Source organism: Osmia lignaria, chromosome 5, assembly GCF_051020975.1.
Source record: "Osmia lignaria lignaria isolate PbOS001 chromosome 5, iyOsmLign1, whole genome shotgun sequence".
Taxonomy (NCBI): domain Eukaryota; kingdom Metazoa; phylum Arthropoda; class Insecta; order Hymenoptera; family Megachilidae; genus Osmia; species Osmia lignaria.
Genome location: NC_135036.1, coordinates 6,353,167 through 6,368,385, shown reverse-complemented (window position 1 = coordinate 6,368,385; position 15,219 = coordinate 6,353,167). Strand labels below are relative to the sequence as shown.

The 15,219-nt window shown below is 31.0% G+C and overlaps 4 protein-coding genes across 8 annotated transcripts; 1 reads left to right on the top strand and 3 right to left on the bottom strand.

Moving 5' to 3' along the window:
* Positions 1–1,472: 1,472 nt before the first annotated feature.
* LOC117607845 (carbonic anhydrase 2) lies at positions 1,473–2,996 on the bottom strand. Of its 2 annotated transcripts, none has more exons than XM_034332027.2 (7): positions 2,854–2,996; positions 2,722–2,760; positions 2,488–2,655; positions 2,271–2,424; positions 2,091–2,196; positions 1,798–2,019; positions 1,473–1,733 (listed from the first exon to the last, which is right to left on the bottom strand). In XM_034332027.2, exons 1-7 carry the CDS (start codon positions 2,894–2,896, stop codon positions 1,575–1,577), a joined length of 891 nt encoding a protein of 296 aa, XP_034187918.1. In that variant the 5' UTR covers positions 2,897–2,996; the 3' UTR covers positions 1,473–1,574. The 2 variants fall into 2 exon arrangements, with proteins under 2 accessions (XP_034187918.1, XP_034187917.1); XM_034332026.2 differs by having other exon boundaries at positions 1,474–1,733; positions 1,798–2,025.
* Positions 2,997–3,039: 43 nt separating this feature from the next.
* LOC117607844 (uncharacterized) lies at positions 3,040–10,865 on the bottom strand. Of its 4 annotated transcripts, XR_004582245.2 has the most exons (20): positions 10,729–10,865; positions 9,723–10,254; positions 9,346–9,642; positions 9,075–9,268; positions 8,653–8,983; positions 8,160–8,558; positions 8,007–8,085; positions 7,749–7,923; positions 7,545–7,677; positions 7,280–7,462; positions 6,852–6,929; positions 6,343–6,478; positions 6,068–6,192; positions 5,849–5,989; positions 5,578–5,768; positions 5,402–5,499; positions 5,114–5,319; positions 4,733–5,031; positions 4,410–4,656; positions 3,040–3,178 (listed from the first exon to the last, which is right to left on the bottom strand). XR_004582245.2 is itself a non-coding variant. In XM_034332023.2 (19 exons), exons 2-19 carry the CDS (start codon positions 10,174–10,176, stop codon positions 4,462–4,464), a joined length of 3,714 nt encoding a protein of 1,237 aa, XP_034187914.1. In that variant the 5' UTR covers positions 10,177–10,254; positions 10,729–10,865; the 3' UTR covers positions 3,448–4,461. The 4 variants fall into 4 exon arrangements, 3 of the variants coding, with proteins under 3 accessions (XP_034187914.1, XP_034187915.1, XP_034187916.1); XM_034332023.2 differs by lacking the exon at positions 3,040–3,178 and having other exon boundaries at positions 3,448–4,656; XM_034332024.2 differs by lacking the exon at positions 3,040–3,178 and having other exon boundaries at positions 3,448–4,656; positions 10,600–10,735.
* Positions 10,866–10,910: 45 nt separating this feature from the next.
* On the top strand, positions 10,911–12,205 carry boca (LDLR chaperone boca). The gene is made up of 5 exons (XM_034332028.2): positions 10,911–11,266; positions 11,369–11,443; positions 11,522–11,682; positions 11,759–11,903; positions 11,990–12,205. Exons 1-5 carry the CDS (start codon positions 11,114–11,116, stop codon positions 12,059–12,061), a joined length of 606 nt encoding a protein of 201 aa, XP_034187919.2. The 5' UTR covers positions 10,911–11,113; the 3' UTR covers positions 12,062–12,205.
* A 176-nt stretch (positions 12,206–12,381) lies between these two features.
* On the bottom strand, positions 12,382–13,236 carry LOC117607847 (mitotic-spindle organizing protein 1). Its single transcript, XM_034332029.2, has 2 exons — positions 12,931–13,236; positions 12,382–12,848 (listed from the first exon to the last, which is right to left on the bottom strand). The coding sequence occupies exon 2, from the start codon at positions 12,824–12,826 to the stop codon at positions 12,578–12,580; it is 249 nt and encodes an 82-aa protein (XP_034187920.1). The 5' UTR covers positions 12,827–12,848; positions 12,931–13,236; the 3' UTR covers positions 12,382–12,577.
* Positions 13,237–15,219: the final 1,983 nt, after the last annotated feature.

Genomic DNA, 15,219 nt, shown 5'->3' with positions numbered 1-15,219 from the left:
CCTTCAACGCTTCTTGATAGAAGCATCCTCTATTTATTGGTGATGAATAACTATTCTGGATCTTTTGAAGAAAAAGGGTTTTAGGGAAATTTCTTTGGGAAAGGAGTATCTTTGAGCTTAAAGTAATTAAAATTTAAAATTGAATAGAATTAGAGATAAAAAATTTAGTATAATTTAGGAGAAAGGAAAATAACGTCACTTTAGTGAAATACAAATTTTGATTTTTATTAAAGAAAATAATTACAGTGTTGGATTATTTAATAACAAATGTTATATAACTTATGAGCTATAAAATTATTTTAAAGTAGTCAGAATTAAACATTGTTGGAATATACACTCCATTGTAAAACTAGGGGAACACCTCTATTCTTTTTTTTTAATTATGTAAGCTTCAAATGAACCTAACTTTCCTCTGGGAAATCGTGCCAGTACAATGCAAGTAAAATTCAGGGCATAATCACTCTCTTTCTTTGTCCAAATTAAAGTTTTGAGATTTTCTGCTTTCTGCAATTGTTTGAAAAACTTATATTTTAAGAAGATCGCCATAAATTCAATATTTTAAAAATTCGATCCTAGCGTCATCTCTACAATAACCGCTCAAACTGCTCAACAACTTACCGATCGGGGAACGCGTGCGCCATCTATACGAAAACTGTGGAAACTACTCAACAATTTACCGACTATCATATGATAAGTCGATAAGTATTCCCCTCTTTCGAAAAAACTATCGGTAAGTTGTTGAGTAGTTTGAGCTGTCTTTGTAGAGATGGCGCTAGGATAGAATTTTATGTATGGAGTCGTCTCCCACTCTTCACAGTTGGTTGAGTGGGGAGATCGACACAACATAGCCGCATGCGCTACAGTCTAGTCGTGCGTTTCTGTTCCGTCAATTAGAGAAAATTGGGTTTCACTCTATTGTTCATAGAGACGTTATATCCGTTCACAATAAAGCAAGATGTAAATAGTTCTAGCCAGAACTAATGGTCGCGCTTAATACAAGTTTGTCAAACAATTATTTCAATAATCTTTCAGTCTTGTATAGATTTTAACTGATTTCTTCCAACACAAAATCAAAAAGAGTCGAAAAAGCTTTTATTGTGTTACCAAATCAAGATTTTATTTCCCCTTTTTCTGTTTAATTTATTACTTTATCCCCCTGTGGCTCGGGGGGAGTAGAATACGGCCACGGTAACCCCTGCCTGTCGTAAGAGGCGACTAAAAGGGGGATGTAAAAGAGCGAGCGAGAACTAAAAGTATCGCAAAAGCGTAAGAGAGTAAATGTAACGGGCAAAGCGAAAAGAGCGATTAACGTAAGCATAAAGAAGTTTCAAAATTGCGCGGAAGAGTGTTGGCCGTAGTGCCGTTGGGTAAAAATGGACGGTAATGGCAGGTAAAGAACGCCACCTGGATGCAAAAACGCATCCCATTTTTCCGAACCGGGAAAAATATAAATTAAATTATTACTTTATTTCAGTGAATTATTTTGTTCTTATTAACTTCTTACATAAATCATATTTCGGATTGCAATTAGCAGAACATTTATTAAATATTATATAAATTTGAGAAGAATGTATCTAACGTATAAACCAATCTAAATCTGTGATATTTAAAACAGTTTCATCAGATGAATTCAATCTCCTAACATACACTTTTCTGAGTCCTATATCTTGTAATCTTCTATAATTATCTGCTAATCTGTCTTCTCCATTCGAAAGTGATCTAAATTCATTCAACTGTAATAAATAATATTTATGAAATAGAAATATTAACATACTAATTGTATCATATGAAACGTACCTGATCAAAAGATATTGGTACTGGTTTCGAAAAAATGATCCACGTTACGGCTTCGTTACATGGAGGTGTAGTTAAAGAACCCTTGTAGGTATAAAATACATCTATGTTACGAGGTAACAATGAAATCAATGTTATAGATGTGCTTAATTTCACTTTTTCATTTAACCATTTTACATCTATCAATTCATTTACAAGGGGGTATAACAATTTGTTATCCTTTTCCTGTAACTAAATATAATGTAACAGTATAACTTCTTGTTAAATTTGTATATTTTATAAAGATCTCAACTTACTTGAAAAAAGATTCCTAAAACCACAAGACCATCTTCATGATTCAATGCATTAGATAAATTTGAATATGCTTTATTTCTATGAACTATATGCATCTCCATAGGATACCTACAGCGAAGTGATAATGTGATTAATGCTATGCGAATACATAGAGATTCTATATTTTTTCTTTTATTTTATACCTAATATCATTTAAAATATGTTCAGATCCTCTGTTATTTTTTCCACCCCAATGAAAATGTAAATGATCTATTTCATATTCTTCATTTGTATCGAACACAGCACCAAATATGTAAGGCAGTTTCCGTTTTGAATGATTGTTAATAGTCATCATAACTGAAAAGAACATTATCTTGTTATCAAATATCATTATCTTGTCATTTGATTATGTTGTGTTACCTGAATGACCATTGTTCTTCAAATACAATGGTCCTGGAAGATAATCATGATATCCAATTATTTCAAGTGCTGGTAAAGGAAGAGCAATTGATTTGTGTGTTGATATAGATACTGGAGACTGTAACTTTCCAGCACACAACTTAAATGTTTGAGCCCAAATGTGTTGATCTAAAATGTTATATTAAATAGTAAATAAAAATTAAGAAAAGAAATACAAAATATTATAGTACATACCACGTTTCTTATATCCAAAATGTCCAATAACAAGTGATACTAAGGAAAATATGAATATTAATAATACCACAATTTTATCTGAGCACATTTTATATATTATTATTAATAGTTAAAAGGAATAGTTAAACTTACTGGTTACAAGTAGTAAACTTATAATTTTTACGATATTAGACATGTCTATTTAAATGTATTTTTAATTATGCTTTTATGGAATATTTAAAATCTATGAAAAAAAGAATTCAATGGAACAGTAACATGCACTTAGAATACATACTTCATGTATGCATCTAAGGAACATACTAAGTTATTTCCAGCATCTCCCAACTGTTTCATTTACATATTGTATTCTTTATTATCATTGGTACAGAATACCTTGAGTACACACTTTTCTGTGTTTTGTCTCTATTAGAACTGTATTAATACGATATTCAACTGTTCACTTCGTATGTAACACTTGCTAAACAAAATTAATTAACAGTTAAAAAATAAATAAATTTAGTGGCATACGAATTGTACCTAATAATTAAATAATAATATATTTTTTATATGTATAAATAAAAGAAATTTGCAAAACTGAATATTTATTTCTTGTACATTGTACCCATTTATTTTTACTATGAAATTATAATGAAAACTTTATACGTATATATATAATAGACACAATAACAATTTATTTACATATATACATACAAAATGATATGAACATTATCTTTAGTATATTGAGCTATATTAATTCCAGAAAAATTTGACATTTCACGAACATTAATATAATATATAAAGAAAATAATTTATGTTTAATTGCATTACTTAAACTAAACTACCAAGAAGTTTGATCTAGCGAATATAACACTGTCGTTTATGTTTCTTCTTAATTTAATATTATAAAATTTTACGACGTACAGGTGCACGTGAAATATGTAATAAAAATCAAAATATATATCACAGATTGATAACGATATTCAAGTATTATTCAGTATTGTAAACTTTTGCACTTTTTTAACGCAAAGGGAGCATACAAAAATTTGGTGAATATGCATTTACCTACACCTACGTGTAATATTTCTGTACACATTTTAAATATTTACAAAACAAACATTCAAAATTAAATAACACCTGTATGATTCTCCTTTCTCGTAATATAAAAATATGTGCTTATTTTGTTATATTAAAGTTATTTTTTTGATTAACGTAACATTGCTGAAGATAAATTGTCAATATATCACGTTCAGTATTAAAATAACGAATAAACATTTACAGTGTTATTATACAAGGTATGCAATAAACTATTAATACAAAAGTTTCTTTGCAGTAACACGTGTTTTAAAATAGAATATCTTAATTTTAATAGCACCATTTAAAATTTCTAACAAGGTACGGAAATGTACTAAAAATCATCCAAAGATATATGCTGTGACGTTTAAAATATTGATAAAATTATAATAAATCTCTGTAATGAAATTTTCTGAATTTAAAAAGTATTACTCACAGTATATTACTAGTTTTTCTATATCATACATGATTACTTATATTTTTGTTGGTCAAACATTACACTTTGTTCTCTTTACTCATTTACTTACACAGATTTTACGAAGAAAAAAAACTATTCATTCTACTAACATGTGTAAAATTATGTTGGATCACAAGTTTTATTGATTCAGTTTAACCAATAATATTCGTTTAATGGTTACCTGATATATTTTGTTCGACTAGAATATCCTTTTATGCGAGTAAAATATCATTTTACACGTTTTCAGCGTTTTGCGACTTGCCAACTGTGATTTGTAATGGAATCGAGAATAATTCTTCCCATGGTGGTTGCACAGAATTTATGACCGTTTCAGCAGCACTTGCAGAAACAAAATCTAAAACCCATGACTCTTCCTGTCCCATTACCTCGTCTAAGAAATTTAGGGTTAGCGTAGAACTATAATGTTCCTACAACATAGAAAGCAATGAAATCAAATATAAACCTATTATTAAAATTACAATTAAAGAGAAATATATTACTTACCAATCCGATCAAGTTGCTCATAGCTTGTTCCCTTATTATATTTGGTGTTTCATTGCTACCAGATAGAAGCCATTGCATATTGCATATTACCAGAACAGATGCAGTTACTATTAAACTGGATAATTTAAGTTGAACCTTCAGATCTTGATATTTTAATAAGGCAGAAGAAAATAAGGCAAGTAGTCTCACAGAATCTCCATCTTGATAATTCTTACAATTTTTTAATAAACGGTGCATAAAAATGGTACAGTGTTCCGGTACCGTGAATTCAACTTCGCAACTAGGCGGCAACGATAAATCTACAAATAAATGTTTATAAGTTAGTATTCAGAGATAGAATTGTAGCTGCATGGTACATAATTGAAATATCTTTTTGTTTACCAGTGATATAAAATAAAAAGTTTGATGTTCTTTGAAAATCTTGTAGAATACATAAAAATGTAATAGTAGAGTGTAATTCCTCATTTAATTTGATAGGCTGTTCTAATTCAATCAGAACTCCTTGTTTAAATGGTAGAGGTGCAAAACATCTCAATCTATCCATTGTCCAACTGATTTCTTTATGCAACCAACGTTGCGGATCCTCTCTATAATAATATAAATACAAAAATTATAATAAAACGTGGATTTAAAAAAATATAAAATCATCATAAGAAATTTTATTTATACCCCTCAAATCCGTCAATTTTAAGAACATAAACCTTTGATGTAGATAGAACTAAACAACCAGGAAACGTATCTTTCGTATTCTGCATAAGAATTTCAGCCTGAAATTTGATCAAAAATTAGAAACAAATCTTTAACGACAACTTAAAAATAAAATACGGTAAATTTTATAACATTACCCTAAGAAGAAGAATAAGTTCCTCCTTTTCGTGTTCAAATATGTTCAAAATAATATGCAACTTTATTCTATGATCTATACTTCCGAAATCCGTATAGGAATACTGAATGTTACTACCAAGGAAGTTTGATGCTTCCTCTTCTTTCAACACTAATGATTTATTACTACCAATCTTTATGCTTTGAAGTAAACCTAATAATTTGATTATTACCACATTTAATATACAAAGAAACCTTAAAATTAAAACATAGAAAACATATGTGTTTACTTACCCCCTAGCATGGAAGTTAAATTTGTTACAGGTGTGAATTTCATCTCTTTGTCAGTGCTGTTATTAAGGGATTTTTCATCTACAGTAGCTTGCTTAATTGGCTTATTTTCGTACGCGGTACAAATACTATCCGTTAAGGAACCTTTATTAAACACAATATTATTAGTGATTATTTACAGATAATCACGCAACATCAGTTATTGTAAAATTTGCAGCAAACCTGAAGAACTACTTTCGGTTAAACCAGTCGTAATTGGCACTTTATCTGGTATCGTTAAAAGAGATGGAGCAACTGCGGTACGTCTTTCTTCTGAAGAACGCTTTCTATGCGGTGTCAGATGAGTTCTACGATAATTATACAAATGTTATAAAGCAACAATTGATCAATTAGTTAGGATCTATATGTTTATACTTTCTAATTAGAAATAAGCATATAAATATAGATGTACTTTATATGTGGAGAGAAAAATATGATAACTTAAATAATGATTCTACCTTGATGTTTCATCTAGAACTTCAATACTACTTTGACTGGGGTTGCTGAGTATCTCAATATCACTTTCATACTTCTTGTTCAACGTATTTATAGATGGTGTAGATTCTCGTGATTCTTCCAAACTCGTTGCTGAACCTATTAATAATAATTATAATGATAATTGTAGTATCAAATGTTAATACTTACTTCTAACATTTAATATTTGACATAACAAAAGATTTTATTGACAACATAAAGTATTTAATATGTTTAAAAAATATAGATTATATTCTCCCTGCGAGTTTCTATATAATTCTTATTTATAGTGAACCCTCTAAATAAAATAGAAAAGCTACAATTGCTTTGATATAAATATATTATAAAACAAAATTTTTAAAAATGTAAGCTTCCATTAATAATAGTATTTAATCTTAACTAATTAAGCACTTAATATACAGCCTAATATATCTTTTAAAGAAGGTTGAGAAAACAGAAAGTGCTGTAATAAAATATTGTGGCTGTAGCTTACAGCAGGCTTGAGCTTGGGTGTGAAAGTCGGAGTGTACCAGAGAAGTGGTGACGGATTTAGCTCCACCCTCCGTTCCACCTGCACCGGGATTAGTATGTTATAGTCCCAGTCGATAGTAAAATGCATGGATATGCAGTCAGCAGTATAATTAGTGCGTTCATATTCAATCAGTTAATGAATATTATTACTATGATAAAACTTAAAAGACCACTAGTACTACACAAACTCAACGTTATAAAGGAACAATTATATAGTTAATAATTACTGTAGGAACCTTATGAGTGCACAACTTGATTATTTTACATTATTTTACAATTAATCAATTACTAATAGTTGCATATTTGTAAGAAGTAACATGTAAAATATTTTAATTATCCTTGGATTAACTTGATTGAAGTATAACATGCACCTACTGAAATAAAGCTTACCAATACTAGAAAAAGACTCAGAATGTTGCAAGTTAGTTTTCATAGTGTTTTCTGAATGCTGATTTTTAATCATACATTCAGAAGAATCCTCCGAAACATCACTCTCTGCATCAAGAGTTGATATTTCATCTGTTTCTATGACTAGGGTGCTTTCACAAGTAGGACATTTTAATTGTTTCACACCTGATGGAATAAATTTTATATCATACTTTGCCTATTTTAATGCTTGATTTATAATTAACAGAATATCTATTCATGAACATACCTGACATAGATGAAGTTATGACTGTCATATATTCTGTATCTTGAGAAAAATGAGTTGAACATTTCATGCATTTAAAAACTTTCAATGATATAGGTCTCTTCTTCATTCTTTCGCCAATTATTTCTACTATTTTCTGTAAAATGATTAGATTATATATTAATATTACTCGTCATTTGTTTTTATGTTTATGTTTCCCATTCTTACTTTTGCAGCATCCGGTTCTACATAGTATCTCCTATTTTGACGATTCTCTCGAGTTGTATCGAAAATTATGTCTACTGTAACTGGTTCACTTCTGCCTAGTACACATGACAACACAGAATTTGTTGACCAAGAATACTTTAGTTTGCCAGAAAGTGCATCTCTTTCTATAATATCACTATAATAATACAGTTTATATTTATATTTAATAAATATTGACTTATCTAAAAGCTTTAAACTGATACAATAACAGGTACTTACTTTAAAGTTATTATTAAGAATAAATCTTCTAACTCATTATCATTTTTCTTCTTTTGAACCAAATATAGATCCCCCTTTTCTAAATATCAAAAAAGCAATAATTAAAATAACTATTTGTTACCCTGAATTTACATTTAATTTTTTATAATGTACCTTCTTCGGGATCATAAAGAGGTTCAGGTATATTTAAATTAGTACTTATTGCATCATTAGATTCTTCAAAAATATTCTCTTCTTCGTTTAATACCTTAGTTTGATTTTCTTTTTCACTATCAACTACATCATCCTCTTTCGTTTCCAATTCCTCTTTCGTTTTACTTTCTGCATTTTTAATTAAAAGAATTGCATCGTCCTGAGTATTTGACATAGGACTTGTACCATCTAAATTTTTTACGGTAGATTCCGGTGTTAATACAGGACTCGATGATGCTTGCAACCCCATTATATCTTGAACAAATGTTCCAGCATGACTGCTTAACCAATTATCCTCTCCATATTTTTCTCTCAGTGCTAAAATTTGCTTTTTCGTTTCTAAGTGGTCCTTTGAAGTTTCTACAGAACAAAGTAAAAATGATTTATATTGTTTTAATTGCATTTACACGTTATTCACTGGATTAATTTTCAATGACAAATGATAATTTATTACCTAAATAAGAACTACAAATACTAGAATTTGCTTCTGATTCCTTCCTTTCTTGATCATCTTCTGCGATAAGAGCTTCTTTTATGTTTAATTTCTTTTTACTTTTAGACAAATTTCTTTCTACACTGTTCGTAATATCTATAGATTTTCCTGCAACAATTTCACTAGTGGTAAATACATTAACAGATGTAGATAGACTACTAGAACTGACAGAGTTTGTCAATGAAGCCAGAACTTCATTTGATGCGGATTGTTTGGATCTGATTGTAAAAAGGCGATTTTCGGCAATAAGTTGTTTCTCTGACTTTGAAAGAGGCACATGATCTAAAACAAACTAAACCGTAAAATTTTATTATATTCGTGTAATGCCAGGTTCGATTCAATCACAATTTATTTTATAATACTACCATTTTCTATTAATTTACCTTGCTATCCCTTAAACATGGGTGTAAATATTGTACAGATAACTTTCTATGTTTTGGATGGTATGATAAAGGATTTCCTTCCAAACTTATCCATAACAAAGTCGACATTTTTTCTAAAGGCCACAAAGTCAAATGTTCCATCAAACAATTGTATGATAAATCTAATTCTGTTAAACTTTCTATATTTTGCAAACCTGTTTCAATAAAAATTATCCATAACTATTTTATTCCTAAAGTTCAGATAAATAAACTATACGCAATAATGTCTTACCATTTAGATTTTCTATGTAATTATTTTTTAAAACTAATACTTGCAAGCAATGCACTGCAGCTTTATTAAAAGTAGGTACTGTTTCTAATTTGTTATACCCAAGGTTTACATATTTTAAGTTAGGTAAACAAGATAATTCTTCAGCAGACGTTATGAAGTTATGACTCAGATCTATTATTTGTAGCCAAGGTGCTAATTCCAAAGATGTATCCAGTCTTTCAAGAGCATTATGAGGTAATGCTAAATGTTTTAATGAACCCCATACAAATCCAATGCCAGCATCTCCACCACAAGAAGCTATATAAATTTTTTATTATCATAAGAGACACGAACGATAAGATATATTTCTTAATTAAAATTTATCTAATTATAATTACCTAATAGCTGTCTTACGGTACAAACTCCTTTTCTACCAGCACAGATAACAGTTTCAAGTTGACCTCTGATACCTTGGAGTCCCTTCACTAAGTCTATATTTATTTTCTTCAGTTCCAAGTATTTTAAATGCCTAAATTTTGTGATATCAACTGGGATGTCAGAATTTTTTGGACAGTAAGTCACTTTCAATCCAATTGTCTTTTGCACAAAGTCATGTAGAAATTTAAAATCACGAAATATATCAATTTCTGAACTATTGCACACTTGAAATGAACCCTCTAAATCTTCAGGTTCATTGACTATTACTGAAAAACCTTCATTTAAATTGTATAACAGTGTAGTTGACAAAGACAGTTTACTTGATGCGCTTAATATTTTATCTCCATTTTGATGCAAAAGTTTTCCAAGTTCTATTATTTCTTTAATATTAACCGCAACTTGAAAATTATTCATGTTTTATGTTTTTAATTTTCAGAAACTAAAAGATTTCAGTAATACTTATAATTTATTTTTATGCATCTGCATGGTAATCTAGAAAAAAATAAAAATGTTTGTTATTTATAATGGAATATAGCAAACAATCTATATGTCTCATCAATGATAAATATATAATTCAGTCACAAATACTATTGACATTAAATGTTATCACAAATCAACAGTATATGACATGTCCTAACAAAAAGTCAATGATGATTGCTATTTTAAAATATATTCTTTAATACACAGTCCACTGACCTTAGAGTGTATTATTTTATGTATACTAGTAAAATTTCTAAGATACATACATTATTTATAATAAATTTAATCATTTTACTTAGTCGTTTTATTAATATTTTAACATCAACATTACTGCGTAGCGTATAATTTTAAACACACCTCAAAAATTACTTGAATATAGCACAAGCAGAAGTACGAATACCATTCTGACCTACTTTGTGCTAAATAATACTGTTAACTAAATGAAATTCTCTTTATCTCAATGGCAAAGCGATAAATGAATCGTACCTTGTAACATGAGTTTCAATGAATAATAGCTTCACAATTTTCACAGGATCCAAACAATGGACATATCGCCTACAATTTTCATCATCGTCCGAAACTGTGAATATTGTTGTACTCACTGTTGTATTTCGAATTACGGTAGGTGGCAACACTAATCGTTTTTCTTTCAGGAATGAATGGAGCTCAATAACGGGACATTTATTTTCATTTTATATATAGTTTCTTCTTGTCCAATAACAATATAAGTGCTTAGGCATTTTAAACAGATTTGTATAACAGTAGTGTCTGCTTTGAAATAGACTTGATAATACTCAAAATGTGCTAGTTCTGTGATGATCAAAGTACTGTAGACCTTGTACTGAATATTAATTTTTAAAAATTTATTAATATGAGAAAAGAAATTATTTTCTGTAGCATATTTTTGCTATTATACGTGGATGCAGCTAATGATGCAAAATCAAATAAACAAAAATCATGGAAGGACAAAGATATACGAGACATGACCGATGCTGATTTGGAACACCTGTTAGATCAATGGGAGGTACATATATTGTTTTGTTTCCACCTTTTACTTTTTGTATATAAACAATGAGAGAGGTATATAGCAAATATAAACGATACTAAAGTACATTTACTCTTTAAGGAAAATGATGAACCATTGGAACCCGATGAATTACCAGAACATCTTAGACCTAGCCCAAAAATTGATATATCAAAGGTAATTGTTGGTTTTAAATATTTCTGTTAATCGTACGAATTATATATATTTATATATATGTATAAATTTTTCATTTAGCTTGATATGTCTAATCCTGATAATGTATTGAAAATGACAAAAAAAGGTAAAGGTGTTATGATGTTTGTTGATACTAATGAAGATATTTCAGTGGAACAAGCTGATGTAATAATGAAGATCTGGCAAAGTAGCCTTCAAAATAACCACATTATTGCGGAAAGGTATCATTTTGTTATTTTATTTTAGATAGTTATAAATACTTAATAATTTAATTGTTTTATATTGTTTATTTTATAGGTATCCAATTGATAAAAAAAGATCTATCTTCTTATTTCGCGAAGGTTCACAAGCTATAGATGCCAAAAATTTTTTATTGCAACAACCAGAACTGTCTCATGTTACCCTTGAAGGGCAAACCTATTATAGAGATCCAAAGAAACAGGTAAAACTTTATTGTAACAAATGAAATTGAAATATTCTTTCTTGTGTAGTCTAAGTTAGACTACAGCTATTTATCATTTATTTCAGAATGCAAATATGGCAAACATTAATAAAGTAAGTAAGCCTGAGGATGAGGGAAAGAAAAGACAAGAATTGTAATTTTTTACTGTGTATATTCTTTAAAGATACTAAATATTTTCGGTTTGTATATATATACATATCTTGATAATCAAATATATATATTATAATTTTGTATATAAGTATTTGTTTAATTACAAAAATCAATTTAATATTCAAATTATGTGTATCTGTATTTATGTCTTTCCTGTGAAATTTCTTTTTAATGTATAAAGTTGCATAGTTTCAATTTAACCTTCTTTGTAGTATTATTCTTTATTTACTTTACAATGGTGTAATTACAAATTCATAAAATGAAATTTATATAATTGTGTAAACTATGTGACAGGAATAAAGTTAAACATTTTGTTCGTCATGTAATTTTAATGCTGTGGTTACATTGTTAAACTAATATCAAACAGGAATAATAATTAATCATTTAACATTTTTCATTACAAACAGTGCATGTACTTTTTCATTGTAACCAACTAAAATATGTATGAAAAATTATTCACTATCAGATCAATTTTATTTATTAAGCGTATAACATGGATTTAATTATTTATTTAAACTAGATTTGCTAGTTGGAGATTCTAACTGATTAGTATTATCCATGGCTTTAACTTCTCTTTGCAACTCCTTCACTACAGTTGCAAGTGCATATGGATTTACACCATTCTCACATAATCGAATACATATACTTAATGTCGTGGGATCTAAATTTGTATTTAATAATTTAGATATTTGGTATAATGTTTGGAACGTTTTTCGAGCAGCATTTATTTGATGATGTACTGGTTCTGGCATGCTGCCTCGATTTCGTTCCTTTCTGGAAGTCAAGAATGAATAGGAATTAAAAATAATCTCAACACTGCTGATATCAAAAAGGTTATGTTTTATGGAATACATACTCCCCTGTGTGAGACAGTTTGGCGTCGAGATTAGATCACAATGTAAGAATGAAGATGTAAACTCAGATTGCCAAACAGTTTCATTTAATGCATTTAATTTTGCATTGAGACCTACATTAACACCTACATATCCAACAATATCCAAGATCATCCAAGACTAGACATTCCTTTGTTTTCAAGCGGTTTCGAATTTGTGCTTTGAGAACGAACGCCATCTGCTTTATCCTAATATAAAAATGAGAAATGCTTCGCACTGCAACAGTCTGTATGTATGTAAGTACTTTGATGGTACGTTACCATCAAGTTACCATCTTTGATGGACGGCTTCACCACCAAAACCGGTGGGGCCGTCAGGGCCACTGGCGTCGGGAGTGGGGGCTCCAGACGCCTTTGCACGCGGTCTAAGTAGAAGCCGGCACTGGGTGCGACCCCTAGTGTCGGCCACATGCTAGGCACCTCAGATGGGCACCAGTGTGCCAGGCGTGGAGGGCTTCAGAGTAATACACATAAGGTTCCATAGCCCTCCTTTAGCGCCAGAATCGGTCGCCGTGGGGTTTTAGTCAGTAGGAATCTGACACTCCCCCGCCGCCCTGCCCCAGGGGACGGTGGGGGGTCTTATGCAAGATTTCCTCACGTTAAAAAAAAAAAAAAAAAAAAAAAACATATTTACAGTCGCTGATTCGAGTAAAGGTAGCTGGCTGCGGCACCGTTATGAACCAATCGACCTAGAGCGAAGTGAAACAGCATCAGTCTTATAGCGACCGCCGAGTGGTGCAGATCTACCTGCTAAACATATCTATATCTGTATTTTATTTTCTGTGATCATTTAATTTGCTATATTTATCTTGTTAGCTTATAGAATAAACTCATTAGCAGGACGAACGTGTTGGGTTTATTACTCCCGTGTACATCCTTTACATCCCTGTTTCCTTTACATCTCTGCACCCCTTATACATATTCCTGCATTATTCACTGTACCCTTTACATGGCTGCTTTCTTTACATCCCTGCTTTCTTTACATCCCTGTATCCCTTACATCAATGCACTCCTTACATCCCTGCATTCCTTACATCCCCGTATGCCTTACATCCCTCTATCCTTTACACCTCTCTATCTCTTACACCCTTCAATCCCTTACATCTCTCGATCCCTTAAACGTTTGTGCCTCTTATGACCCCGCTTTCCTTACAGCCCTGCTTCCCACATATCACTCTATTCCCTACATTCTGCGGTCCCTTAGATCCTTTTAACACTTTTACATCCCTAAACTCACGTTTTCGCATTCGTAACTTTGGCCCTCTAGCGGCAAAAATGTGAACTAAATTTTCGATGTCGAATCAGCGCCATCTGGTTTCGGAAAAAGGAACTAAACCACGCACCAATTTTGGCCCTCAAGCGGCAAAAATGCGAACTAAATTTTCGATGTCGAATCAGCGCCATCTGGTTTCGGAAAAAGGAACTAAACCACGCACCAATTTTGGCCCCCTAGCGGCAAAAATGCGAACTAAATTTTCGATGTCGAATCAGCGCCATCTGGTTTCGGAAAAAGTAACTAAACCATGCACCAATTTTGGCCCTCTAGCGGCAAAAATGTGAACTAAATTTTCGATGTTGAATCAGCGCCATCTGGTTTCGGAAAAAGGAACTAAACCATGCACCAATTTTGGCCCTCTAGCGGCAAAAATGCGAACTAAATTTTCGATGTCGAATCAGCGCCCTCTGGCGGGAAAAAAGGAACTAAATTTTACAAAAATTTAAATTTAAAATTATTTTTCACAAAACTACTTACCTTTACTTACCTTTACTTACCTTTACTCGAACCAGTGGCCATAAGTATATTTATAATATATTTATTATAAGGGTTGAAGGGATACAAGAGATGCAGGGAGAATTTAGGAGTATAAGGGATACAGAGATATAAAGGGTACAGAAATGTAAGGGATGCAAAAATGTACGGGATGCCAAGGTATAAGGAATGCCGGCAGGAATATAGGGAACGTAGTGATATAAGGGATACAGGGATGTTAAGGATGCAGACATGTGAGGGATGCAGGGATAAAGGGTTGGGCCTTGTGAGGCCCTTAAAGACAAAAAAATAATAAATAACTGGGAAGGTTGAGCCGAGGCCCATGAAGAGGGATAAAATAATAAATAACTGGAAAGGTTGAGCCGAGGCCCATGAAGAGGGATAAAATAATAAATAACTGGGAAGGTTGAGCCGAGGCCCATGAAGAGGGATAAAATAATAAATGGCTTGGGAGGGTGGTCTACGCGAGGCCCGAAAATAGG